The sequence below is a fragment of the Drosophila melanogaster genome, chromosome 3L (genome assembly GCF_000001215.4).
Source record: "Drosophila melanogaster chromosome 3L".
In the NCBI taxonomy this organism is placed as follows: domain Eukaryota; kingdom Metazoa; phylum Arthropoda; class Insecta; order Diptera; family Drosophilidae; genus Drosophila; species Drosophila melanogaster.
In genome coordinates this window covers 7,483,638-7,510,695 of record NT_037436.4, presented here as the reverse complement: position 1 = coordinate 7,510,695, position 27,058 = coordinate 7,483,638, and the positions used below count along the sequence as shown (strand labels likewise).

The following is a 27,058-nucleotide window of genomic DNA, read 5'->3' as shown; positions in this document are numbered from 1 at the left end:
CTACAAAATAGATAAGTTGCCAGCTCAGCATATAGTACACAAAATGTCCTAAAATACCCAAATTATTATTTCAGTGGCAAACACAAAGAAGAATACAGCACTGTTAGCATTGACTCAAACCAGAGTGCACGAATTTTTTTCTTGTCTGGCAGCCCTAAAAACCACTTAGGCGGTTCTTTTGAATTTGTACTAAATATATTAATCTGTTTTATTTATATTGTTTTTGAACATTCTTTGCTATCCTAACCTAACCGAAAGGTATAATATCTCCAGGGAATTGCCTAGACTCTTGCCCACAATGTAAAGCGTGTGGGGCATGAGCGAGATGAGCGCTATAAAAACGTTTAAAGAACTGCACATGTGAAATACAATTCACCCATCAACCTTTTCGCCCCTAACCCCACACCAACCCTTAATCACCCCACCGCCTTTGACTGCATCCTGTGGGAATTTTTGGGCACTGCACATGAAAAGCGGCGTTTGAATAATAAAGAAAAGAAAACACGGAAAACAGGGGAAAGTCAGCCAAGACGCAAAGGTGTAGGGCAACTTTTCGCTTTGAATATTTAAGTGGCGCTGTGGCATCGGTAGTGGAAGTAAAATAAGCAGAAGGCTGCGAAGGAAAGCCAACCGCAGCTAACACAATTTTTCGCATACCCCTTGCCGGAATTGTGCGGAAATTTGATTTAATGTCTGCGATTGTGAGCCTTTCCACGGGCTCAAAGTGATTGCGACGAGCCCTTATTTTCCGGACTGAAAAGATGCCACGGAAATGGGCAGTGGCAGATTGCCGAGTGCACCATTCTCTTTGAGGATTTTTTTTTTTTTTAACTGAGTTTTTAGCAAGCAATTGAATGATTAATTACAGTATTTTCAAAAAAATACCTTGCTTAAAGTTTGTAGATTTTTTTTTTAATAATAAAAGATGTTTTTGTAAGCTTGTTGTCAGGATATATGCTATGTTTAAATGTTTGATTCCCAATTAAGCATTTTGAGAAAATTGATGTACAAATTACAAACAGTTAATTGTATTAAAATGCTCAGCCTACATTTCGCTTACAATATGGATTATGCTTGGCGTGAAAGTATAAATAATAATTATTAACGTTTTTCACCGACTTTGCGCGGTCCAAGTGCAAGTTTTACAATTTACAAATTGCTTTTAAATGGGCTGTGAAAAGTTTTAATGAGTTTTCCACGCAGCCGTCCTTCATCTAAGCGCCCAGTACATTCCGCCCACCGCCTTGTCAACGATTTCTGTTTATGCATTTTCATTTTCATTATCATTCCCTTTTTTTCGACCAGCACTGCCCTCTCGTTTTCCGCTTTCCATTTGTTATTAAGCTAACGCTTTCCGTTACTTTTTATTACTTTTTTGCACCAAAAGTTTTTCCTGTCACAGTGGGTGGGCGTGGCACTACATTGAAAGTGTTTTTTTTTTTTTGTTGTTGTGGGCGGGGGCAAAGGTCGCCTTATGAAATTATATCAATCGGGCAGATTGATAAGTCGCTGCTCTTGGCAGCTGGTAAATGACATTTGCTTTTTCCAATTGTTCATATTTTCATTAAGCAACATTTGAATTTTCCCGAATGTAACCTGTAATCGCTTCACTTCAGAATCAGAATTAGAAATGTATTCAAGTACGAGTTTCCGCATTGCATGGCTACATTTCTAATTTCGGTCTGGTCAAGAACAGGGCCCCAGAGCAAGTCTCACGTCAAATTAAATCAAGCTGTAATATAAAGAAAATTGAAGCCAAGTCCCCTTTGTGCCATAAACTACGGATGGCCAAGGAGCATGCGGTGTGGGGGAAAATGAGACTGGCCTTGGTGTGCGAGTGGGTGGGGTGGTTTCCGCAGCTGATTGGCAATATAACACCAAGGAACCTTAGCATTCATGGCGGAATTTAACCCGTGTGCCAGTAGTTCAGATTCAACAGAGTTTTGTGGTTAATATTTTATTTCTCTCGTAATTTATAATATAGAAATTTGTTCAAACAAGTGCTTATCAAAATATGTACCTAAATATCACCAATGTACTGAAGAAATTTATGTTTATTACAAATATACACATTAAATCTTTAAACAAATGAACAACCACTTGTAATTGCCAGTATATAAATTCGACCTGCTAAATGGCAACTGCACTGGCCTCATAAATACAAGCGCCAACTAACCGTGCCAATTTATGGTCAACACTTAATCTAAGCTGTCAATGTGGATGCAACACCAGCGGTAAGAACTACAAAACTTGGCCAACAGAGGAGTGTGTGTAGTGGGTGACTAGTGGCTAGTATCGTAATTGGCGGGGATTACGACAAAACGTAAAAGTGCAGAACGGCATGTGAATGCGGAAGTCGAACTCGCAATTGGCCAAAGTGAAGAAGTCGTAAAGTTTTAGTTGCATTCTGCCGTCTTCGCCTCCGAATTGGACGCTTAATTTATGTTTCAATTCCAATTAGCCAGCGAGGCGCGGGCTTTTATGTTACTATTCCTTCTTTTCGCTTTCGAGTGCACAGAGAAAAATTTCCTTTTTGGTATTAGGTTAAGTGCTAAAATAAATTCGTATCATGAATTAAATACTCTAGTGTTTTAAATGGCTACTTATACATATGGTTTGGTGCTTAATGTAGGTTTTTCTTTATTGAGCAGTATAATGGCGTACTTTTTATTGCTCCCACTTTCAAGCAGCAGACTTATTGAAATTTTTTTTTTTAATTTCAAAAAAATCTACGTACTATTTCATTCATCCAAAATAGGTTAGAGGGAAGATCATTTCCCACCGTGCTCCCTGGTAATTGACTTTCGGCCTGGCCCTGACGCGTCATTTGTAATTGTATATCAGCACGAGGAGCGACGAGAATGGCGGCGTTTATTAGCCATGGCCAAATGCAGCTAATTGAAGTTCAAATTGCGTTGGCGCATGAGTTGAAATGGCAAAGGAAACCGTTGAAATGTAAGCACTCACATGTGATTCCTGTCGGTTCAATAAAACGTTAAGTTCAGTCAGACGACAATGCAGACGTAAACGAAGACGAATCCACTTAAGGCCAAAACGAAACTCAAAAAAAAAGGAAAAAAACAAGTAATGCGAAAGCCAATTCGACACTCAAACACAATCAGCAAAGAAAAGCAGAGTCGAAAGTTGGGCTGCGAAATAAAATCAAGCATAAATGCAATAATACAATTTATGTGCCGAATTTCATAAGGACCATAATGGACATACAAGCACACACTCTCCCCCCAAATCTCCCAAATAATCTGCACAATAAAGATATGTGTATCGAGTGGGACCAACAAAGGTGACTTTCTCAAGTTGGTCAGCAATCGCTGTTACCGTAATCACATTTGGCGCCGAGATGTTGATGCTATTTGCCAGTGTGTGTCATTTTCATTGCGCAAAAGTTTTCCTCCGCTTTTGATGGCAACAATGTCTCCAACACTTGCCCATCGGATATCCGGTCTCTCCATTCAGTTCAGTCCATCCATTCCATCCATCCATCTTCCCATTCTCTGTGTCGTTTGGCAAGTTAACAACATTTGCTTGACGTTTGCCAATTGCATTATGACTCAATTGTGAGTTGAACGATTTCACGGACCATCCAAAGAATCAAAGAGCGGCATCGCATCAATGAGGCAACTTCAAGTTGACTGGAGTGTCAGTCCGTTGAGAGAGAAACAGAAACGGAAACGGAAACAGGGAACTAAGTATAAAGCGGAAGTGAGGCGCAGTTCGATCGAAAATCAATGGAACTTTTAAGAAGTGATGCATTTGGAGGTTTAATAGTTGATATTAGATATATTTTTGATATATTCATATCTGCAAAATTTAAGTCATGGGATGGATATGTTATTTTCATACGTTTAAAACAGTGATGGTTCCTTTGCTGCAACTATTACCACTTCGGATGATACAACTATCCACATTAAGATGCATATATTCATGTGGAAGCGTAACACTCAGATTGAGATGCTTGAAGAGCGGTTGGAACTGAAATGCATTAACAATTTGGCAGCGGCGTTAATGCATCTCCGATGGGCAATAAATCGCGCTGGCCGCAATATGTTTTGGCCACTTGATGGCCCTTCAGCGGACAATTGTAAGTTGCCATCACCGCGAAATGTGGAGCAAGTGCGGCAAGTGCACAGACCTTACCTTATTCCGGGCATTATGCAATGTCTATGGGCCAAAGTCTTGGGCTTTATAAACTGGGTCGACGACACGCCCTTCTCCATTGCCTTCTCCGGCTGATAGGCTCACCCACACCGACTTTTGTGGCTGTCACTTGGAGCTGGGCAATTGTAAATTGATTTGCCACGATCGAGGGATAGAGAAATGGATTTCTGAAAGTCACGCAAAGCCAGACGGCAAAGCTGAAACGAGTTTGAGCTGTACGCCCGATTATGAGTAATTGGCATTGCGCTGGTCAGGTCTTCTATATATGGCCCAACCACCGAGTTATCCAGCACAGTTGTTCCAATTGCTCCAATCGACATGGCTTACTTCCAGTTCCTCAGCGTTGCCTCCAGCTTGCTTCTACTCCTGGCTCCCACCTGGGCAGGTCTGATTGCTCAGCCGACCATCACCTATGCTGGCAATGAGCACGCGGTGGCCCACACCCAACAGAATGTAGTAAGGAGCTTCGATGGCACCGTCTCCCACTACGCCAAGTCGCTGGCCACGCCCTACTCGCAGGTCCACAAGCAGGACACGCGGATCAGCAACAATGTCTACCAGCCGGCGGTGGCCAAGACCTTCAGTTATGCTACAGCTCCAGCTCCGGTTTACACGCACCAGGCTCATCAGGAACCAAAAAATCTGTTTACTCAGGCATCGCCAGTTTACCAGCAGGATGCTCATGTCCAGACTCCATCGGTTTACCAGCAGGCTGCTCATGTCCAGACTCCATCGGTTTACCATCAGCCCGCTCAGGTGCAGAGCTACCACCAACCTGGTCATGTGGAGGCACCTTCTGTTTACCAACAGAACGCCCACTACAGCCACCAGCCTGCTGTCATCCACTATTCTCCGGCGGAGACCGTCTCCCACATGAGCTTCGATGGTTTCGGTACCCACTACGGATTTTAAGTGATCAATACTTAAGTTAAGATTATAAAGAATAGCTTGTGTATGCTTGTTAAATAAATTGTTGAACTAAAACCTTAAATGTTTTTAAATACTTATAAAAACTGGACATTGTTTCTTATTCGATTTAATTTTTTATTTAGTTAAGCTCTGCAGTTAATAGTTGTTAACAGCTTGTTATATAATGTTCTTGCATAACCATATTTGCATCATGTACGCAGCATTTGCATTGGTTTTCTTGTACATCGTGTGGTTTATTCCCTGTTTATCACTCACGTTCGGAGGCAGCGTAAACAAATCATAAAAATCCACACAAAGTGCACCCTACAAATAGCCCCAAGTAGGACATTAGCTCTGGTCCTTACACCAGTCCGTGATCCTTAGATCCTAGGGCAGAAGGATGCAGAGGGCTTACGTGATTTGTGCAGCGCAAACTTAAAAATCGGACATGAAAGCTACGTGACTGGAATGGCAACCAAAGGAGCCAGGAGCATTTGAAAGGGCGAAGGACCATGAAGTGGCATGGCTTATGAACTAATAAGATTCTGCCCATCCTCGTAAATTATGCACATTGACAACTGTAATCGGGAAATTGAAATCAGATTTTTGCTGCCTCATTAATTTTGCAAAAGAAAAAGGAAAACTCCATACGCAGCCGGAAGCAAATCGAAAACTTATGAATGCCCGGAGTCAATAACCAATTTGTGTGCTCCTCTTTTTTCCATAGCCTATTTAAATGATAGCTTCATTAGCTGGCCATCAAAGTAATGGCCAAAATGATTACCAGAACAGGGCCAGCAACTTCTGGAGCGAATTTCCGAATTGAAAAACCGAGCAAAAGGCACAAAGTTGCGAAAAATGAAGCCATAAACTCCGCTTAGTCCGGCATCCTGCAGGACCTCCTGTCATTCCCCCTTTTTGAGCCACCACTTCTGTCCGCCACTTGAGTGCTAAAAGGCGCAATGATAAAATATTTGCCCGACCAGGGCTAGTAAATTTGTTGGCTGAAAAGTTGAAACAGCTAACAAAATGCAAAGGAGACGAAGAAAGGCCGAGCCGTTAGTTGTTGTTTTTATTTAGCTGTTGCGGCTAAAGTTTTCCCACTTTCCACAGCCAGGACATCGTCCAAAGGCAAGTTGGCGAAAAATAAAAATGCAAAATGCCCAGTAAGACGTATTTATCAACATAATTACATTTTTTAATGGCCCTTTAAACCGCAAAATGGCAAAGCCGCAAAGCAAGATAGAGTCATGGCGAAAACTTGCTTCAACATCTTGATACTTTCCGTGCTTCCAACAAATATTAAGTCAATTTGGGTGGCTTAAAAAAAATTGTGAAATAATTGTTAATGAGATAATTTACTAGAACTTCAATGATGATTTCAGTTTTACATGTTTAAATGGAAATACGTATTTGAAAGTACAAAAGGAAACATATAATATTACTAAAATATTAATAAGACTACCTTTGTTTGTTATTGTCTGATATAAATATCAAGTACCAGCTTTTTCCAAACAGTTAGGAGGTTCTAATATATGCGAATTGTTTCAGCGAATTATTTTCTTATCATATGCGGTATAAGTGCATCGCAACTTCCAACTGTAATTAATTGCCTTTAAACTTATAAAAGTTAATAAGTAGCACAAAACGATTAATAATATTGATAACACATAAAGAGAATATTCGCATGTGAAAATGTATACTGCATTTGTTTATTAGTTATAGCTTCCAGCACGATTTCCAGGTCTCTGGTTTATAATTAACTCTATGACGAGAGATACAAGAGAATTAAGAGAGCTCATTTTTTTTATTTCTCTTCATTTCATTGTTTATGCGATTGCATGCTTATTTAAAAAATTGCAAATTAATCAAATCGTTTTAACTAAAACCCGGTTTAAGTATCAAATATGTGCTACTCAAAAATTGTAAAAAAAAATGTTACTGTTTGTTAAAGAAGATCGTTAGAAGAGAGCCTTTCAACGTAAGAGAGAATACATTTGTTGTTATGACCTATCAAAAGCGTCAATATTTTAATAATGTAATAAGTAATATAATTTAACAGTGATAATCTGGAATTGAAGCAATTTTTTTTTTTTTTTTTTTTTTTTATTTTACTTTGCTTTTATTTATTGAATCTTCTTGTATAAGAACTAACAATAAGTTTAAAAATCTTAACTATAACAAGTATTTTTTGAACAGTTGTATTATTTTTCCAACTGTTCTATGTTTAAACGGCCCTAATAATTTATTCGCTGGGTTGGTAGGTCCTTTCGCCGGAGACGGGAACGGCTGCTGAGCTGGATTAGACCTCGCGCTAGGTGGTTGGGGTGCGTGTGAAGCTTGCTATGGTATTTTTCCTTAAGTTCCGTGATTGCGTTGGTAACTGATGGGATATTTAAGTCTCTTTGGATGTTTTCACTCCGAACGTACCACGGTGCCCCAGTGATGGTTCTCAGAATCTTTGATTGTGCTCGCTGAATGATGTCAATATTGCTGTTGCTGGCATTGCCCCATAACTGTGAGCCATAGGTCCAGATTGGTTTCAATATAGAATTGTAGAGCAAGACCTTGTGATCTAGGCTGAGCGGAGAACCAGAGTTGATGAGCCAGTGTAAGTTGTTGGCTTTGAGTTTAAGTTGGGTTTTTTTGGCTTCAATGTGCCTGCGCCATGTGAGTCTTCTGTCTAGGTGTACTCCTAGGTACGTTACCTCGTCTGCTTTCGGGAGTGGTATGCTGTTCAACAAGAGCGGAGGACAGTCTTGTCTGTTTAGCGTAAACGTCACGTGCTTGCATTTTTGCTCGTTTACTTTTATTCGCCAGTCAGAGAGCCACTTCTCAATGTCGATGAGGTACAGTGCCAACTGTGCTGTAGCTTGGATAGGGGACCTTGAACGGCTAAGGATAGCTGTATCGTCGGCAAATGTGGATACCGTTAAGCGACTATTTGTAGGGATGTCGGCTGTATAGATGAGGTATAAGGTTGGCCCAAGAACGCTGCCTTGGGGGACTCCAGCCTCAATTGTATGAACAGTGGAAGTGGCAGTGTTGCACCGCACTGCAAACTTTCTGTCATAGAGGTAAGACTTTAGAAGTTTGTGTGTGCTTTCGGGTAGGGATGTTTTAATTTTAAACATTAGGCCGTCGAGCCAGACTTTGTCGAATGCTTGGGATACGTCTAAAAATACTGCTGTACAGTATTCGCGATATTCAAATGCAGTTCTTATTTCCGTTGTAATACGATTCACCTGTTCAATGGTTCCGTGGCTTTCGCGAAATCCAAATTGGTGGGCTGGGATTATATTGTGGTATATCAGATGTTGATTAAGTCGGATCAGCAGGCATTTTTCGAATAGTTTCGAAATGCATGAGAGTAGACTTATTGGTCTGTAAGATGAAGCGACTGTGTGGTTCTTACCAGGCTTTGGAATCATTATGATCTTCATCATCTTCCATCGTTGTGGAAAGTAACCAAGTTTGGTGATGGCATTAAAGAGCTTGGTTATGTAGCGAACTGCAGAATGTGGCAGCTGGATGATCATTTCCGGTGTTATAAGGTCGTAGCCGGGGGATTTTTTCGGGTTGAGATTGTCTTTGATTATTTTAGTTATTTCTTTAGGACGAAACACAATTGGGGTGTGTTGCTGATGGCGGTTTACGGGATAGGACGGTAGCGCGAATGTGCTAGTAGCCTGGTTTGGCGTGAACACATTTTGTAGGTGAGCGGCAAATGTGTTGGCTCTGTCTTCATCACTACGGGCCCAGCCACCTGATGAATTCCTTATCGGCAAAACGGTTTCAGTCGGTGGGCGAAGAGTTGTGTGGGCTCGCCACAGTGACTTTTGTTTTGTGCCTGTTGGTGTGAGTTGCTCTATGTATCGGCGCTGATCGTCGTCCTCTTCTTGTTTCAGAGCGTTGGCCAGTTTCCGTGTGGCTACTTTTAGCTTTTGTTTTGCAGTTGGGGATCTGGAAGATTGCCATTCTCTGCGTAAGCGACGTTTTACGTGGACGAGTTGCTCGATTTGTACGTTGGTCTTTTTTGAATTAATTGTATTATTTGTTATTTTGGGTGTTGCAGTAAGAGCTGCTGCAGTAAGGATGGATTGCAATGCACACGTGCAGCTCTCTATATCAGATTCAGTATTGAGTTTTGGGCTTAGCTCAATATGTGAACTTATATATTTTTTATACCTGAGCCAGTTTGTTTTGCTAGAGGTCAATCTGGTTGGTGGTTTCACGTTTTCTGCGTATCGGCGGAGGTGAATTAGTACAGGCGAGTGATCAGATGAGAGATCCGGCAGACATTCAGCTTTAACCAAACTGCGGGAAATATTTTTCGTAACTGCGAAGTCGATCAGGTCTGGCAGCTTATTGAGGTCTGATGGCCAGTATGTAGGACTCCCGGGGGAAACATGGTCAAGTTTATTAGTGGCTTTTATTATCGTCTTATAAAGCTGTTTTCCTTTTGGGTTCACAAGTCGCGATCCCCAGTGAGTATGTTTAGCGTTGTAGTCGCCTGCTGCAATGAAGTGTGGCCCTAGTGCTTGGAAGAAATCCAGGAATTGAGCTTCTAATACTGTGAAACGGGGGGGGCAGTATACGGCCGCTAGTGTAAGGAGAGTGTTGTCATCCAGCTGAATGTTGATAGATGTGGCCTGAAGATGATTTTCCGCAAATTCTTTGTAAAAGTGGTGCTTCATACGGTTCCTTATGAGTATGGCGGTGCCACCGTGTGCTTTTCCGTCGGGATGATTTGTACCGTAGAAATGGTAGTCTCTTATTTGAAAATTGTATTTGCTTGTGAGATGAGTTTCCGAAAGAAGCATTACGTCGATATGCTTCTCATGTAGGAATTGAGCTAGCTCAAGTTTGCGCTGTGAGACGCCATTGGCGTTCCACGTAGCTATGCGTAAGGTAGCCATTATTTATTTGATTGTTGGGCTACAAGCATTTGTATCAAAAGGTTTTGATTACGCATCATGTCTTGAATGGTGGTCTTCATAAATGTCATAAATTCCATCATGCTCTGTTGTAAGGCTTGCATCATAGCTTCAGTTTTTGTTTCCTGCTGCGCAGCTGGGTGATAGTTTTGTTGTGTGTCTAATTTTGTGTGCACTTCATGTGGAGTTCGGGAGTTTTGGGTTGGAGGCGTCATACCTGATTTTAAAACGTTAGCAAATGTTGTCTTGTTAGTGTTGAATGTAGGCCAGGGAGCGAAACTAGCTGCTTTCGAGAAAATTACTTCAGGATTTGTCTCTGATGGTATCAGGGTAGCTGATCCTTGGTGTGCCCGCGCCGTGTTCATTCTTTTGTGAAGACGGATTTTCAGCTCTTTGTAGATTGGACAGCCTCTGTAGTTTGCTGTGTGATTGCCCCCACAGTTATTGCATTTTTTCTCGCATGCATTTTCTTTGTTAATTTGACACTGTTTGGAGTCGTGGAGATCTCCACAGACTACGCACACCGGGCGAAGTGTACAATATGACCTCGTGTGGCCATACTCTTGGCAGTTTGTACATTGTACAGGAGCGTTGCGTTTGTGCGGCTCTTCTACCGTGATCCTACGGTGCAAAAGGAGCTGGAGTTTGTAAATTGGGTGAACCTCGTTTTTTCTAGGAGGCTTGTTTTCTGGTTCAAGCTCAATCTTGAAGAGTGGTTGGGGCTGCCTGTTTCTGTTTTTGATATTGAACACGTTTTTGGCGTAAAATCCCTTTTCCTTTAGCGCCTCAGTTATCTCTTCGGGCGTAACATCAGACTCAATGCCCTTCAGGACTACTTGCAGGCCCTTGCTGCTTTTAAGCTGGTAGGTGTAGAAGCCTATTTTTTGTGCGGTAAAATAGTTTGTGACTTTTCTGTAGTCGTCCTCCGTTTTCGTCTGAAGTTTGATTTCGTTGATAGTACCTCTTACGAGGGGAATTATATGAAAGCTATCTTTCCCAATAAGGCCAATCAAAGTATTTACAAGACGGCTTGTGCTCTTCTCGCGGATGTATATTGGCGGAGGCTTTGTTTTCTTCGGTTCGATATCAACGGATCCCAGCGGCACGTCCTCAGCGGTATCTACCAGCAAGGCAAATCTGTTGGTATTTGCAGGGGCTACATTTTTGATCAAGGTAGAGTTGTCGCGTGTATTTTTCGGCTTGTTTCCCAAATCTGAATTTTCCGGGCTGAGCTTTCGCTTTATTGTAATGTAGCGGTCCATTCCAGTCTGCCAGGTCGACCCAGCTTTTTTGTTTACGTTTTCGTTTTGTTTTGCTGGCAGTGCAGCAGTACCGTTTATTGCTAGCGGTTTTGCTTTCGCTGACTTAGTCAGACCGTGAGCGGGTGCAGCCGATGACGAGGCAGAGCGGGCTGCCGGTCCCTCTCCAGCTGTTGTTGTTGGAGGTAGCGGGGCTTCTGTTGGAGCCAATAGAGCGGGAGAGCAGGAGCGCGCTCTTTCTTGATTTGTTGGTAGAAGAAGGTTTCCTGGGCTATGGGTTATTGACCGCTCGATGTCTGCGTTTGGGATTGTCGGTGAGACGTAGGAGAAGTACGCGTTGTTGCGCTGAATTGAGAGTCGGCGTTCGTCATGCTCGCGCTGACGCTGGGCGCGAGTGTCATTCTGACTCATAGTTTTATTATTTAAGATAACAATTCACTATGTATTTAAGCGATCTTGCATCGCATGGAGCGTCTCTTTCGCTTTCAGATTTTTTTATTTAGTTTATTTTATTTGGCGTTCACTTCACTCAAAACAACCGATTTTGTGCGGAGCACGATAAAAACGTCTTCACACGTCGGCGATCGAATTGTGAATTGTGAATTGAAGCAATACAATAAAAAAAAAGGGATGAACAATTATACAGGAAAAATTGATTACAATAGTACCTTGTCAGCATAAAACCCCCTTTATGGCATTATCTCTCCAAGCTTGAATATACTTATAAAACCGAACTCTGAGTGCTCAGAGTTAGTTCCCGGCACACTGGCATTCCGGCAACATGTGGAAAATTCTGTGCGGGATCGTCGTTCTCGTGACGATTGTGGTGAATCAGCTGTCTGAAGCAAGGGAAGTCCGCCGGCGAAGAGGCCTTATGCTCCAATTGGACAACTACCTTAGCTACGATGGAATAATGCAGTATCTGGATGAGCTGGCTCTGTCCCACAGTAACCGGGTGACCCTAAAGGATGTGGCTCGGACCTACGAGAACAGAGCCCTGAAAATGGCGATAATAACCAACGGAGATGGACGTCCCGGAAAGAGAGTGATATTCTTGGATGCTGCCCTCCATTCGCGTGAGTGGATGACTCCCGCCGCCGCCCTGCTCACCATCCATAAACTGGTGGTGGAGTTTGCGGAGAATTCCGACCTTTTGACTGATTACGATTGGCACATTATGCCACTGGCAAATCCAGATGGCTACGAGTATTCACGGAACACAGAGCGATACTGGAGAAACACGAGGACACCGAATGGCGGCAACTGTTTTGGCACCAATCTCAACAGGAATTTTGCCGTTGACTGGAATGTGGGTTTTCCAGAACTAAAGGATCCCTGCGATGAGAACTACGCTGGTAGTTCACCATTCTCAGAGGTGGAGGCACGTACAGTGCGCGACATAATGCACGGCCTAGTGGAAAGCAAACGGGCTGTAATGTATCTCTCACTGCACACGGCAAACCGATCGGTCTTCTATCCTTGGGTCTACGATACGTGAGTTGGAAGCTAATATCTTATTAAAGTATGACTATGACGATTTCAGATTTATAATTTACTTATATCATTTATATACGTAGAGATCCAGTGTCAAACCAAAAGGAGCATGACGAAATCGGAAGATTTGTTGCTGATAGAATTTTGCAAAGCACGGGCACCTTTATAAAGACGTGGCAATATGCTAAATATGCCGGAACATTTGGTGGCACCAGCATGGACTACGCACTGCTTGCAGGATTTCCACTATCCTTTGTGTTCGAGATGTCTGGAACGGGAAGGGATCATGTGGAGTACAAGTTCTTTCCTCCGGCCAGAGATATACGGCATTTGGCTGAAGAGTCCTGGACGGGAATTAAAGCGTTTGCCGAGAAGACCATTGAGAAATATCCTCCATCCAGGGTGATTTCTTATAACCCAATGGTTAAACTTGCTGAAAACGCTGCAACACGAAATTTGGGCTTTAATTCAATGGTTGCAACAGTTTGCCTCTTCTTTACATATTTGACCAACTGCAATTTTTTTTAAGCCAAACTGCCTAGATTAGAAAAGTTATCTAAAGCACTTATTGAGCTTGTTGATAAACTTTTTGTTGTATTGTAGTTTTTTTTCGTTATCTAGCAGTAACTATATAATTATAAAAACCAAATTAAATCTTGTAAAGTCTTGCTGTTTTTACACTGTAAGTTCTGTATTTTACCATATTTACCATATATTTTTTACCATATATACCTTCTGATATATCTTTTTTATCAGTCATTTTGCGAAATTTCACTTTCTCACTTGCGCTCTTTAAAATATTTTTAATATCCAGCAAGGGAAACCCATCGTCCCATCGCCCACCCTTTGCGGCTCTGGCATTACGCATACGCCTCGTTGTCCGCTTGTTTGCACTTGCTATCAATGGGTCTTGGCTGCTTCGCTGGCGTGGAAGAGGGCAGAGTTTTTCGGGTGGGGGGAAACCGGCATATCACTCGCATTGTCCGATACATTTCACATGCTGCAATTAACGCAACAAATTGCATTTTTAATATGCAAAATTAATGCGGAAAATCTTTCTGTGCGCGCGGACCAACGGAGATGAAACGAAAGCGAGATATATCCAAGTATTTTATTTATAACAGTCATTGTGAAAATTGAAAATTCACATCCACTGTCTACAATTAAAAACACTTCCCTCACTCTGCATTTTTGCGCTCTCGTTCTGCTGGATATTGTGGATATGGTGAGTATTTAAAATAATAAAATGCCATTACAAAGTCAAAGTTGCCTGGCCCAGGAAGTCGCTGTTAATTAGTTTTTTCGAAGGCAGCTCTTGGCCAGCTGACGAGTCGCCCAGCCATCTATCTGTCCATCTATCCATTCATGCACTTTCTGCGCGGGAGTTGGGTCAAATGTTTTAATTTCCGCACGAATGTCTCTAACGGAAATTACTTAAAAAAAAAAAGGAGAAAAATACACTTTACCACCCAGGGCGGAATGTCAATGGCCTGGAGAGCTTCTGGTTATCTTGTCCAGGGCCTGGATATAATTACTAGAAATGCAAGTACTTAATAAATTCACTCACTCTGGCCGACATAGAATATTTTACGCAGATTAGCGCAATTATCACTATCAAGCTTCGCCAACTGCACTTTGAGTTACATTTGAGTCCTACTCCGATTAGATATAGTATAGGCATTTCGCTCTCGGAACGCTCGGATCGTTCGGCTTGGTTGGCGATTCAGAGTGAAACATGCTGCTGTTTCTACTGGTTGTGCTGCTCTTCGGAGCGGGCTGGATCATTCATCTGGGCCAGGCCGATCGTCGGCGGAAAGTGGCCAATTTGCCGGGACCCATTTGTCCACCACTCATTGGCGCCATGCAACTCATGCTCCGTTTGAACCCCAAAAGTGAGTAGTGGCTAAAACATAATGTTTGATACGTTTAAATAGGCTTAGTATATTCGGTGGAATCTGAATTTCAAATTCAAAGGCCGCATAAGTATATTACTAATAGATTTAAATATTTTATATAAGCGGTAAAATTGTATGTGCATTGAGAAAAAAATATTAAAACTGCCATCAATAAATATGCAATTTACTTTATTTAATTGCTCCTCAGTAAAGATTTTGATATGTAAAACCAGTGAAGAGCAGCAGATTATTAGAAATAGATTTACAAAACTTGAAATAACTTTACTAAGTTAACATCCGATTAATTTACCTTAAAATGTATAATTTTTTGTAATATGTATGTATGTATTACTCATAACTGAAAAGCTGTTCGTGACTGCTGCTGTTTTAACACACTGATAAGAAATAACTAGGTTTCTGTTTTTCTTTTTTGTTCAAAAATTTCACGCAACCGGAAAATGAACAATTTATATTAGATGTCAACCGGTTTTCTCACACCCAGATCAACAATAAAATACATTAAATGAATTCACTTTAGCTAGCGAATAATAATTATGCACTTGGATCTTGCATAGCGGAAAATTTTGAATGGCTTAACATTATCAAGAAATTTTATTGGTTCTAACACTAAATATACTAAGTAATTTAAAAAACGAAGTACTTAATCTTAAGCTAATAATATTTTGTTATTCCGAACAAACATTCAGAATCTCACTTATTATCGCTAAGCTATTAATGAATGGCCACTGGCTAATAAGATTTCTTATCAATGAGAACTTTTGAGCAGAGAAAGAAAGAAAATGCATATCGCTACTACACATATAAGTAAATTATATGCATTCTTCTTTAATCATTGTAGTTGATTTATTTTGGTATTTAATATAATTACTTCTGGGTATATTTGTAAAAATATCAGCTTTCATAAAAGTGGGACGAGAGTACGTGCTGAAATTTGGTCACCTTCAACGAGTGTGGATCTTTAATCGCCTGCTGATAATGAGCGGCGATGCGGAATTAAATGAGCAGCTGCTAAGTAGCCAGGAGCATCTGGTGAAGCATCCGGTGTACAAAGTACTTGGCCAGTGGCTGGGCAATGGATTGCTCCTCAGCGATGGTAAAGTGTGGCACCAACGACGCAAGATCATCACACCCACGTTCCACTTCTCGATTCTGGAGCAGTTTGTCGAGGTATTCGATCAGCAATCGAACATTTGTGTCCAAAGATTGGCACAAAAGGCCAATGGAAATACGTTCGATGTTTATCGGAGCATTTGTGCAGCAGCATTGGACATAATAGCCGAAACAGCAATGGGCACAAAAATATATGCCCAGGCCAACGAGAGTACTCCATACGCTGAAGCAGTCAATGAGTAAGTGGTACCCCATACAATTTTGAAATAAATTATTGAAAAATGAAGTACCACTTTGTATTCCCACACAGATGCACTGCTCTGCTAAGTTGGCGATTCATGTCAGTTTATCTGCAGGTGGAGCTGCTTTTCACACTCACCCATCCTCACCTGAAATGGCGCCAAACGCAGCTCATTCGCACGATGCAGGAATTCACCATCAAGGTGATCGAGAAGCGGCGTCAGGCTTTAGAGGATCAACAATCCAAATTGATGGACACTGCCGATGAGGATGTGGGCTCCAAGCGGCGAATGGCCTTGCTGGACGTCCTGCTGATGTCCACTGTGGATGGCAGACCGCTGACCAACGATGAGATTCGCGAGGAGGTGGATACGTTCATGTTCGAGGGTCACGATACCACCACCAGTGCTTTGTCCTTCTGCCTGCACGAGCTTTCGAGGCATCCAGAGGTGCAGGCAAAGATGCTGGAGGAGATCGTTCAGGTGCTCGGCACCGATCGAAGCAGACCGGTTAGCATTCGTGACCTCGGGGAGCTCAAGTACATGGAGTGCGTCATCAAGGAGTCGCTGAGGATGTATCCACCAGTGCCCATCGTAGGGCGCAAATTGCAGACCGACTTCAAATACAGTAGGATTCCTATATTTAATCGCAGTTTTCATAATCGTAATTTATTTAATATTTTTTCAGCCCATTCCGTGCATGGAGATGGAGTAATTCCGGCTGGCTCAGAGATTATAATCGGAATCTTTGGTGTACATCGCCAACCAGAAACCTTTCCCAATCCGGACGAATTTATCCCTGAACGACATGAGAATGGAAGTCGCGTGGCTCCATTTAAAATGATTCCATTCAGTGCAGGACCCAGGAACTGTATAGGTCAGAAGTTCGCTCAGCTGGAGATGAAGATGATGCTGGCCAAGATTGTCAGGGAATACGAACTGCTTCCGATGGGTCAAAGGGTTGAGTGCATTGTTAATATCGTTTTGCGATCGGAAACGGGTTTTCAGCTGGGAATGCGGAAGCGAAAACATAACTAAGTACACCAACTAACTAGTTTAAGTGGTAAAATATAAACGGGTTCATATAGTATTATTCTATAATCATATGTTTAAGCGCATGTTAAATAATAATAGGCTTGATAACCATGACATTTTTTACTTTTCTAAAAATCTATCGTGGCTTTAATGCCAACTGAAATCCATTGGATGATCCCAAAACAAGTCGCAAATCCAAGCGCACCTCATCGCCATATGGTAACACTTCAAAGTTGGCCAAAATAGGAGCCAACAATGTTTTAAGTAGCTGCATGCTAAACTTTCTCGCTGGACAACATCGAGGACCTAGACTGTAGCTCAGGAGTTCCGGAGGAGAGTCCAAAAATCGCTGCGCATCAAAGTGGTTTGCTTTTGGATATCGAACCTCATTGCGCTGCAGTTCATAGAGATTAATATAGATCTCTGAACCGCAGGGAAGTTCTGCATCTCCCACGATGCTATGTGCTGTTGAAAATCGAATTAAGATGAGTGTGTTACAGACAAAATATTGCTCATACGCACTGTATGGAAAATCCTTTTTGAGTTGCCTCCCGACAATCACTTGTGGTGGGTAAAGACGCATAGTTTCGTGCAGAACAGCATCCAGATAATTTAGCTTTTCCAGGTCCCATCCTTGATCTTTGATCTGAGCCAAATTTAACTCATCCAAACACTTTTGTTGAACCGATGGATTTCTAGCAATTGTTACGAGGCAGAAACAGAGAGCTGGACTGCAAAGCTGGTACCCGAGGTAATTACAGGTATTTAGCTCTCCACAGATTTCTTCTCCTGTAAGTTGGGGATCTTTACTTTCCAAGAGAATTTCCAATAAGGATTTATGGTCCTTCAGAGGTATTGGCCTTAGCTGATATATGTCCAAACCATTCTCAATTTTCAATTGATTTTGACTTTGGTGCATGGCCATGAGATTGTTGTGTTCATCATTCAGTCTTTTTATTAATCGATTCTGACGTTTTCTCATAAAAGGAGAACTCAGCCAATAGTTAAATCTGTTTGCAGACTGTAGGCTCAAAAAACGTTTTCTATAGATCTCCGATAAACTGAAAAAGGTGAAAAAATTGAATTATTTGGGCCATCAAGTAACACCTATTATTACTTACTCCTTTAGATTCTTGGAATACTCCTCACTGGGTTTGGCACCACAGGTGGTCATTACCATTAGATCTAAAACAATAGGACTCACAGTATACCAGATATCAAACACCTTTTGATCCGCCTGTTTCGCTAATTTTTGGAGCAGCTGCTCCGTCTGGTGGCGACTTAAATCGATCAACTGTTCCAAGTTTCCCTTGTCGAAAAGACCACTAATAAGACTATGTCGCTTTTGCCATTGTTCTGACTGACACATGAGAACTCCTCCAACTAGCCAATCTTTCATCAGCTCATATCCCGTCTCCAAATGAGTGTCATTTTCCAGAAGCTGTCTGCTAAGTTCTAGATCTGCCAGAGGAATGAAAAGGCGATGGAAGACCCAACAACGACTGAAGGTACCATATTTGGTGAGGTATTCGGTGCTGCGCTGAAAGAAATCTGCCAGCATATTTATAAGAAATTATAAGTTTAGTTCAGTGAAACTTACTTATCGGCGTCAGAAATAGCAATTTGTGCATTGCTCCCATCAGCGGCCAGGTAAAGGGTCCTTTCAGATTTTTGATCAGCGACCTTTGTCGGCGGGCCCTGAAATAGTTGAAGGCCGAAGCCAGGCAGAAACAAATGAATGTGGCGGTCAAGATCATGGTGCCAACTGAACCAAAACACGGTCCCCGTCTGTCTATGCTAATCGCAGGTTATCGCAATCGCCTGCATCTATACTATCCACGGTTTATGAGCGTTCGAGGGGCAGTGCTAATCTCACAGGGGTCTTAAATTTCGTTTAATCTTATCGATGCTCGGACCCCCTTGTATGTCAAAAAATAACCAAGCGATAGTAAAATCTCCGGATAAGTTAAGATAAGTCTGCTATATCATTCTTCTGTAAATTAATTTGATTTAAAAAAGAAATTTTAATGTATTTTGTTCAATTTTAAAGGATTTTGTATTCAAAACATTTTATCGTTACAAAAATAAGATTTCCATTTCGTCGCTTGCAATGAGTTCCACAAAATGTTGCGAATGTATAAGCAACATGTTGCTACGTAAAATGCAACCTTCTATATATAGTACATCAATAAAAAGCGAAATATAGGTATTAACAACTCAGAATTATGCATGAATTATTATAAATTTAAGTAAAGTGTATATGGGCTGGCATAATTTGATTCTATTTCCACATCTCGTAAAGCTTAGATTTCATGTTAGTGAGCAAACTTGATTGGCCAAGTCAAGAATTGGCAATACCCGTTCGGGGATGGGATGCCATAGATAATTGCGTCATCTGTGCCATAAAAGATAGTTGTGACTAATAAATATTTAAATACTTACCCAACATTTATTGCTGCTGAGCCGGGTGACACGATTCGAAACTATTAAACAAACCAATTTGGGGGCAATCGAGTGGGGAGGACAGCAAAGGACGAAGGACGAACGCCTTGGGGCCATAAGCAGCTGTTGTCCCGGCGAGCAAACAAATCTTTTGTCTTTTGCCCGTTGCGGTTGCCGGGGTCAACGGAGAGGGTTGGTCAACCCTTTCAGGTTTCAGGAGTTTCCAGCACTCGGACTGTCAAAAGTACATTTGCCTTGGTTACGCCACAGAAATATCCCCCAAGCATGTAATGACAATATCAGCAGACCTTCCTGCCCTCCGACCGCCACTTGTGTATATCTCCTGTATCTTGTATATATCCTTGCCCTCGGGGAGTTGGCAAAACTGGGGTGTTCCTTCAAACCGAGCGGAGTTTGTTGTGTTCCATTTTCATTTTGCGGCGTTGATGAAACTTTAATGACACTCCGCACGCATTCAAGAGGCAAATGGCAGAAGGCAAGAAGGGCCATGTGTCCAGCTTCGTTTTTTGCTTCCAGCCCCGGCATTTTTCTGCACAATTTCACTTTGAGGCAACAAACAGACAAAGCCGGCTAATGGCGGCTAATGAAGCCAGTTTTATTGGGGATTTTGTGGGCCGTTGAACCCGGCTAGAGGCACTCCGAACCTCTGCAATACCGAACTTCCCGAAAGTTGCACATAGTGTGTGAATGTATTTATGAGGCCCAGGTATTCAGGCATTCATACGTCAATGTCACGAGTCGCAAGTACAAGGACTCTCCGCCTGGAGTCGAGTGCAATGGCCACTGGTTACACTGGCCACGTGACCAAACACCAAACACCGAACATTCCGTTCGCCACCGTCTCGCATATGCAAATGAACAAAAAATTTGATGACAGCGTCGCCGGTGACAATGAAAAGTAAGCGAACTACAAAGCCAACAGGACGACTGTTACGCAAAAACACAGAAAACACCAAACAAGGGAAATACAACAAAAATAAAAAATAAAAAATGAAAAAAAACCGAGACCGACAAACGTCGGCAGGACAAAAATCCTTTCACAAGCCTGCCGAATATGAGCTCCTGCGAAAAAATTTAAAACAAAGACATTGCAACAATTTACATTCCCATTGTTCGCCTCGGCGGCAGATACACAGGTTCGCAAAAAATGGCAGATAGTTAGATACAGGCATAGATACACATACAGTGCGATTCATAATTGATGTTCCATTTGAATATACTTTAATATATATGCAGCATTTCAAAGCGTGCTTGTTTTCAAACATGTATGCACTAAACAGTATAAAATATAAATTTCTCTCTAACTTTGGTAAAGAAAAAGCAACTAAAATATTTGTTCATTTCAAGATTAGTTAATTTATTTATTTATTTTAAAACATTTTTTATTTTTTGAGACGCAGTGTACGTTTTGCCCCTAAATTGCAAATGCAGTCGGTCAGCCGGCAAGTTAGAGGCAGAAATGAAGCACATACACACATGGAAAGTGATGACAATTGAAGTAGAGGATGTGGGCTGACAGGACTTAAGGAAGTGCATGATATAAAAAAATACAAATGTACATATATACAAACAATGCATTTTAAATATGGCTAAAGTAATAAAATATCTAAAATTTTGTTTAACTGGATGTTCTTTGATTACACTGACTAATAGGTACAAAATTAATATAATAAAACATTTTGATGAATATAAAGATTTTGAAAAAAAATCGTAATATTTTTTTAATAACAATAAATGTAAGAGCAACTATTGTAAGGTATTGCAAAGCCGTGCAGAGCGAAAAATTTTTCGCCGTATTCCACGTTGGCATCGTCCTTTTTCTTGGTGTTGTTGGCCACAGGAAGCATTTTGCATGAATTGCCCATAAAAATGATATGCACATCAAGATTGCCTGATGCGACTTCTGCGATAAGCGTGTAAATTTGCTTACTGCCACAGCTCATACCGACACACATGTTGGGAAACTTTAATGTGGAAGAATTCCTCAATTATAACAGCTAATCAGAATGAACGATACTTGGCTAGACATTTCATTTGGCTACTGAAGCTAAAAGGTTTCCATCAGTCTCAGGCACACGCCCCCACCGCCCACTAACCTGCTGTTATTCCAACTCTTAACCGCCACCCCCATTAACCATCACCCATTAGGTACCGCCCATTATAAGCTGCCGCTTGGATAATAATAGTACTTTTAATGCACAGTGAAAAAAAAGTTATTAGAACGTATTACTTCACAAGAGAATATCTACTATTTAATATAAAGTTTAATTTTTCGGTATGTGCGTTTTTTAAAAATATTTGCAGTGTTTCTTATCTACGATGAAACGAAGTTTTGAGACTTCCAAACGACAGTGACGTACTTATGTACATTTTTATTAAAACTTAAGTGATATGGTATATTCTCGCTGAATGAAAGCTCCTTCACACACTGGCATATTAATAGTACGCATACCTTTTCCTTGGTCCCTGAGCCCCCATTTTCCGCTTTCCCAGATGTCATATGTCAGGCGGCCGTAATATTACGAGCTGATGACTGCGTTATGATTACTGTCAGCGACAGGCACTCAATGAACGTGATGAGATGAGAGAGAGCCAGCCTCCCAGACTTTTTGTGCTTGTGGACTTTTCACGCATTTTCCGAGGAGAAAAGCACACGCCACCCAACCACCCACTCGCACCATCACCACATGTGACTTGAGGTGCCCCGCAGCGGCAGCAACTTTGACTCGGCAACAATTTATCACAGCCAATTTAACCACTTAAGTGCGAAAAAGGTTTCGGCAGACTGAACTTAACGTGGCTCAAAAGTGAAGTGCAATGCATGTGAGATAAAGTATTGAATGAATTTCAGGCTGCAATCTGGCCACTGACCACCGAATGTTCGAGTATCTGTGTGTCTGCCGGCGGCATTTATTTGTTTACAATCTGTTTGCGCAAAAGCTGCCGCAAGGCTTAAAAATCTGCATTTGCATTCTGACACCAGCCGAGGATTGTGGGGAAGGTGGAAGGATTTGGGGTCCTGGCGCGTATGCAAGGACTAATTGAAAAAGCGAGTTTCCATAAAAGTGCATATTTTCCTACGGAACTTGATTTTATTCACAAACACATATTTTTGATGACAATTGACATTTTGTTCTAACAAAAAAAAAAAAAATAAAAATATATTATTGATTAAATATCAATAATAAAGAATTTTTCAATAATAAGAAGATTATAAGCATTTATTGACCATAGAGGGACTGCTCTATACTAAACTTATAAAAAAAAAGAGCTCACTTATCTATAATTTGCATTTATTTAAACTAGTAGGTTGATCAAGATGCAGGTTGTTGTCTCCTCGGACCGCTGATTCTAAAATGATATTGATATAGTAACTTTAAAATCTATTAAGCAAAAAGCTCTTACCTCTCCATTATCATTTGAAATGTGCTGCGCTTAAGAATAAATAGCACAAATACGACTATACCGGAACCCAAATGGAAAAAATTTGGCACCCGAAGGACTTGTCGCCAAAATTTGTGCCGCTTGACGAAGTAAGTTATTACCTCAGAAATCCCAGTCACGCCCATCATCACCGACAGTCGTAGGTATAATAGAAAACTATAGTAAGAGAATGGAATTAGAAATAGTAAGTTATAAATACTTAAAGCTTACTCATTATTCTGTATACACTTTCGCTGCTGTTGGGTAGAACTCTTAACGCTACTCTTAATCTTCATTATGTGATTTACTGTCAGGATAAACGTGACCACATTGAATAAACTCAAGATCAGCATCGGTCCATATAGGTATATCATAGCAGACCAGTCATAGGCTGTTCAAAGAAAATCAATTACTGGTCTTAAACTGGCTTAAACACTCTACCCTAAAACCCACTGTTTATCCAGCATCGATATAAGCCAACACCGGGAATCCAATTCAGTTTGTCAGGTCTATCCTCCCAGGCCCAATCCACCAGATATGTAATTGCCGTCATGATAGCAGGTGTGCCCCAACCGTAGATGTTGTAGATGAGAAAGTGATAGCTACGTTCATCCCGATTGATTAACCTCAAGTTTTTCCATATTTGATGACTCATAACAGAGAGCCAAAAGTGAGAAGCCAAAGCAAAGAAATAGTTAGTGTAACCTGTTTAGAATAAACGCATATTTTAAGTCAAACTTTAATATGGATTCAACTAACCTGCTAGGGAGCAAATATTATTCCACAAGTTCAAATCTCCTCCTGCCCAGATAAGGTACTGCACAAACTTACAAAATACATAGCAAATGAAACATTTTCCAAGCAAATTTCGCAGTTTCTTTATGTAGAGATACACTGCAATCGTGAGAATACAACCAACCATGGAAATAGTACCGACTGGAAAAATCAGAGAATTAGATGAGATGAGATTAGATGATATAGTAGGTGCTTGCCCTGAGGTACGGCTGGCATTGACTTCGGTATATATACATGTTCCAGTATCCATATGGAATTCGGATCTTCCAAACGGGGATGGAGGCAGTACCACTGCTTGCTCAATGTCCAGTTTACATCGGGTTTAATCATAAAGCTGCCATTCTATAGATATCAAATTATACTGAGATACTTCAAAAAGATTGAAATCTTAACCTCATATAGCTTGTACTGATCCTCCTGTACCGAAACAACCTTCTCGCAATACCGAAACTCATATCTTAAGACGATCATGTCGGTGAGAAGGTAATATTTTCCTATAGTTCCATCCTCCAGTGTGATCTTCAAGTAGGGATTGATCCGCTTCAGATTCTCTGTGAGTCCATCGCTACAGCGACTATTCGGCATCATTTTGTTGCGGGGGCAGCAGAATCGGATACAAGGTTTTAGTTTGCAGATACATGCTCTTAAGTGACTCTTCACTGGCTCCTGTGATCCATCCGCCAGTTGCCTAAATGTATATAGACCCGTGAGATGAGCAGGAATGATTAGCTCCTCGTACGCATAGGAGTCATTTAGCTTTGGGATATGAGATATATCCACGGTGTCGAAGTAATCACATCCAGGAATAACTGCCTCCGATTGGCTTGAAATTACGAATACAAGAATTATAGCTAAAATATTCAGAAGCATTCTGCGCAAACTTTGGATCTCGACTGAACCGCATGAGCATATTTCACTCTAATCAAAAGCTCTCTTTCGGTATCACTTATTATTTTATCGGCATGCAATTGTTTTATTTTTCTAAATGAGATTGTATTAAAATTTGGCCAAGTCCCCTGATATTTATTATCAAAAACTGGCAAAAATATGCGTTTCATTTCATTTGAAATCTGGAAACAAAATGGTCCCGAAAAATTCTATTTATTTCACTTCATATGGTAGATATCTGTTATGTTCAAAAAACATTGGTCCCAGAAGTATCCGTTCTTAAAAGTTACAAATATATAGCTAATTATATTTTAATTGTACTGTTTCAGTACAGACGAATTCAAGTCTTAAATTAATGTTAATTTGCATTTACTTGACACTTTTGTGATGCTGCCTTTATCATACTTACGTTCCTTTACTACATTTAATGTGCCTGATATCAGCTTAAATGGCCTCGACCATATGCGAATCACGACCTAAAGGGCTTCAACTGAATGGCACCAAATCGGCTTTCGACGCTCTCCCTTTCAGTCATTTACAGACACACATATGTGTGTAAAAGTGCGAATTCATGTTTTGTTTGACAAAATCTGTATAAATCTAAAGACCGAATGCCAGCAGTAAGCTCAGTACAGAGCTCTCACATCGTAGGGATTAAATGGAAAATGGTTGGGTTGGTACGACGAATGCGACGAGCTATTGGTAGCCATGCAAATGGATTGCTTTGGGGCCTCTGGGGTCAAATGGAATTAGCTGGCATTTTTAGAGGGGTATGAGGGGTATAGAGATCCAAGGACCAAGACGCGAGCACTTGTTGCTCCGCGGAAACCATTTTCATAGTCATTAAAAATTTGCATAATTACGGCAGCCTGCCGGCTCATTAACACTTTCGAGGTAGAAAGGACTTAAGGACCCAGGACACTCGTAACCAAATGAGCTTTTCATAAGGCCGCGAGCGAATGTTGAATTATAAATGCATGGAAATTAAAAACAATTACATGATATTCCATTTTCCGCCCACGGCTCGTGCATGTATTAACAAATAACGATGCTAATCCTTTAAGCCACACCAAACTGTTCGTGGCTATGCGCCCCCACAGAAAGGGGGCGTGGCTGTCAAAAAAGGGCTATCAATTTGCATTGCGTTTGGCTCATTAGCGTCGCTGCCACTGACCACTTGTAAATTTGGCATGTCTATATGGGATATTCGGAAAATTTATAGCCTTGTGGATGACAATCATTCAGAGAGGGTTGATGCTTCCCATATAATATTGTAGAATTTTAAATAAATAAAATTAATTATTTAATTTTTATATATGAAATTATTGCTATTATTCTATTCATTCTATAATAGAGCGGTATACCTTTTGATTGAGTTTAGAACGAAACTCTTTAAGCACACCTCGCCGAGCCCGCCATTTGACAAAATAATGCGGTTTGAGCCCTGCTCGATGGCTCGAATATATTCGAAAAGCTTGAATTACAACGGCAAGCAGGAAAATATTTATATAAAATATTTTCAATGAGTCAGCTCTGGCCATAATAATATGAGTAATTAAATGTCAATAGAATTAAGCCAGACAAAGTGGCACAAACATTGAAATGGAGTAAACAGTAATTTCAATGAGAAAAGCCAAAAAAATATATGTGTAATTTTAATAGGAAACAATATTAACTTACACAATAATTTGAGACTACTGTGATTAACCAATATTGATTTACATTCAAGGCATTGAAGTGCCGCTGTCAAGTGAAGAAAGAATTGCTGAATCTGCTGGGGAAATTTGCTGTGTCGCTAAGCCGTAAGTCCAACAAGAAAAATCACTTTTCCCCGCCAGACGGGCAGGGTATTTTCCACTTTCTTTTTTTTTTTTTTGGTTGTGGGTGGCTTGGGATTTCCTTTCGATTTTGCAACGGCTTTGCCGAATGATTCCCGCTTAATATGCCAAACACAATTTGACTTTTATTCAATATGCAAAAGATACGCGTCAATTTGTTGCTTGTCTGTGCAGAACTTTTTAATCTGATCGATATCCATTTCTTCCTCCTCCGACTCAGACTCTTTAAATCTTCATTTCACGTGGCTGGCATTAACTTCTGGCGTCTAGTGGCAACATAAAAGATGTGTTGTGGCCAGATTTATGTTGGCAGTTTTACAGTCATTTTAAGCACCAACCCGCAGAACAGCTACTTAAGCCAGTGAGCTCGCGCTGAAAACTTTTGCAACTATTAAAGTCTTAAGTAGAAGTGGATAAAGAGAAGCTGCCGCAGTCAGCAAACTGTAAATGCATTTCTACCAACAGCAACAACGATATCACATTGCAAGGGAAAACTTTTCTTGGCCTGTTGTTCTACTTATGCGGCCTGGCCAACACTTTCCGTTCGTTTGTTTGTTTCTGCGAGGACAAGACAAG

General features: G+C 41.0%; 5 protein-coding genes across 6 annotated transcripts, besides 1 other annotated feature; 3 read left to right on the top strand and 2 right to left on the bottom strand.

Moving 5' to 3' along the window:
- Nucleotides 1-4,478: 4,478 nt before the first annotated feature.
- On the top strand, nt 4,479-5,156 carry CG7548 (uncharacterized protein). Its single transcript, NM_139874.2, has one exon. The coding sequence runs from the start codon at nt 4,495-4,497 to the stop codon at nt 5,086-5,088; it is 594 nt and encodes a 197-aa protein (NP_648131.1). The 5' UTR covers nt 4,479-4,494; the 3' UTR covers nt 5,089-5,156.
- Nucleotides 5,157-7,175: 2,019 nt separating this feature from the next.
- Nucleotides 7,176-11,880: a mobile genetic element.
- CG8539 (uncharacterized protein) lies at nt 11,865-13,485 on the top strand. 2 transcript variants are annotated; one of them, NM_001274591.1, is made up of 2 exons: nt 11,865-12,775; nt 12,859-13,485. In NM_001274591.1, exons 1-2 carry the CDS (start codon nt 12,063-12,065, stop codon nt 13,301-13,303), a joined length of 1,158 nt encoding a protein of 385 aa, NP_001261520.1. In that variant the 5' UTR covers nt 11,865-12,062; the 3' UTR covers nt 13,304-13,485. The 2 variants fall into 2 exon arrangements, with proteins under 2 accessions (NP_001261520.1, NP_648130.2); NM_139873.3 differs by having other exon boundaries at nt 12,025-12,775; nt 12,859-13,426.
- A 1,013-nt stretch (nt 13,486-14,498) lies between these two features.
- Nucleotides 14,499-17,139, top strand: Cyp4d8 (Cytochrome P450 4d8). Its single transcript, NM_079237.3, has 4 exons — nt 14,499-14,667; nt 15,587-16,040; nt 16,112-16,668; nt 16,729-17,139. The coding sequence occupies exons 1-4, from the start codon at nt 14,511-14,513 to the stop codon at nt 17,076-17,078; spliced, it is 1,518 nt and encodes a 505-aa protein (NP_523961.2). The 5' UTR covers nt 14,499-14,510; the 3' UTR covers nt 17,079-17,139.
- Nucleotides 17,140-17,211: 72 nt separating this feature from the next.
- Nucleotides 17,212-18,832, bottom strand: Cyp316a1 (Cytochrome P450 316a1; the record flags this gene model as incomplete). Its single annotated transcript, NM_139872.2, has 4 exons — nt 17,212-17,540; nt 17,598-18,136; nt 18,197-18,626; nt 18,676-18,832. The coding sequence occupies 4 exons, from the start codon at nt 18,830-18,832 to the stop codon at nt 17,212-17,214; spliced, it is 1,455 nt and encodes a 484-aa protein (NP_648129.2).
- A 3,945-nt stretch (nt 18,833-22,777) lies between these two features.
- On the bottom strand, nt 22,778-24,729 carry mthl6 (methuselah-like 6). The gene is made up of 7 exons (NM_176295.2): nt 24,150-24,729; nt 23,954-24,098; nt 23,721-23,897; nt 23,415-23,666; nt 23,193-23,352; nt 22,944-23,138; nt 22,778-22,889 (listed from the first exon to the last, which is right to left on the bottom strand). The coding sequence occupies exons 1-7, from the start codon at nt 24,624-24,626 to the stop codon at nt 22,853-22,855; spliced, it is 1,443 nt and encodes a 480-aa protein (NP_788473.1). The 5' UTR covers nt 24,627-24,729; the 3' UTR covers nt 22,778-22,852.
- Nucleotides 24,730-27,058: the final 2,329 nt, after the last annotated feature.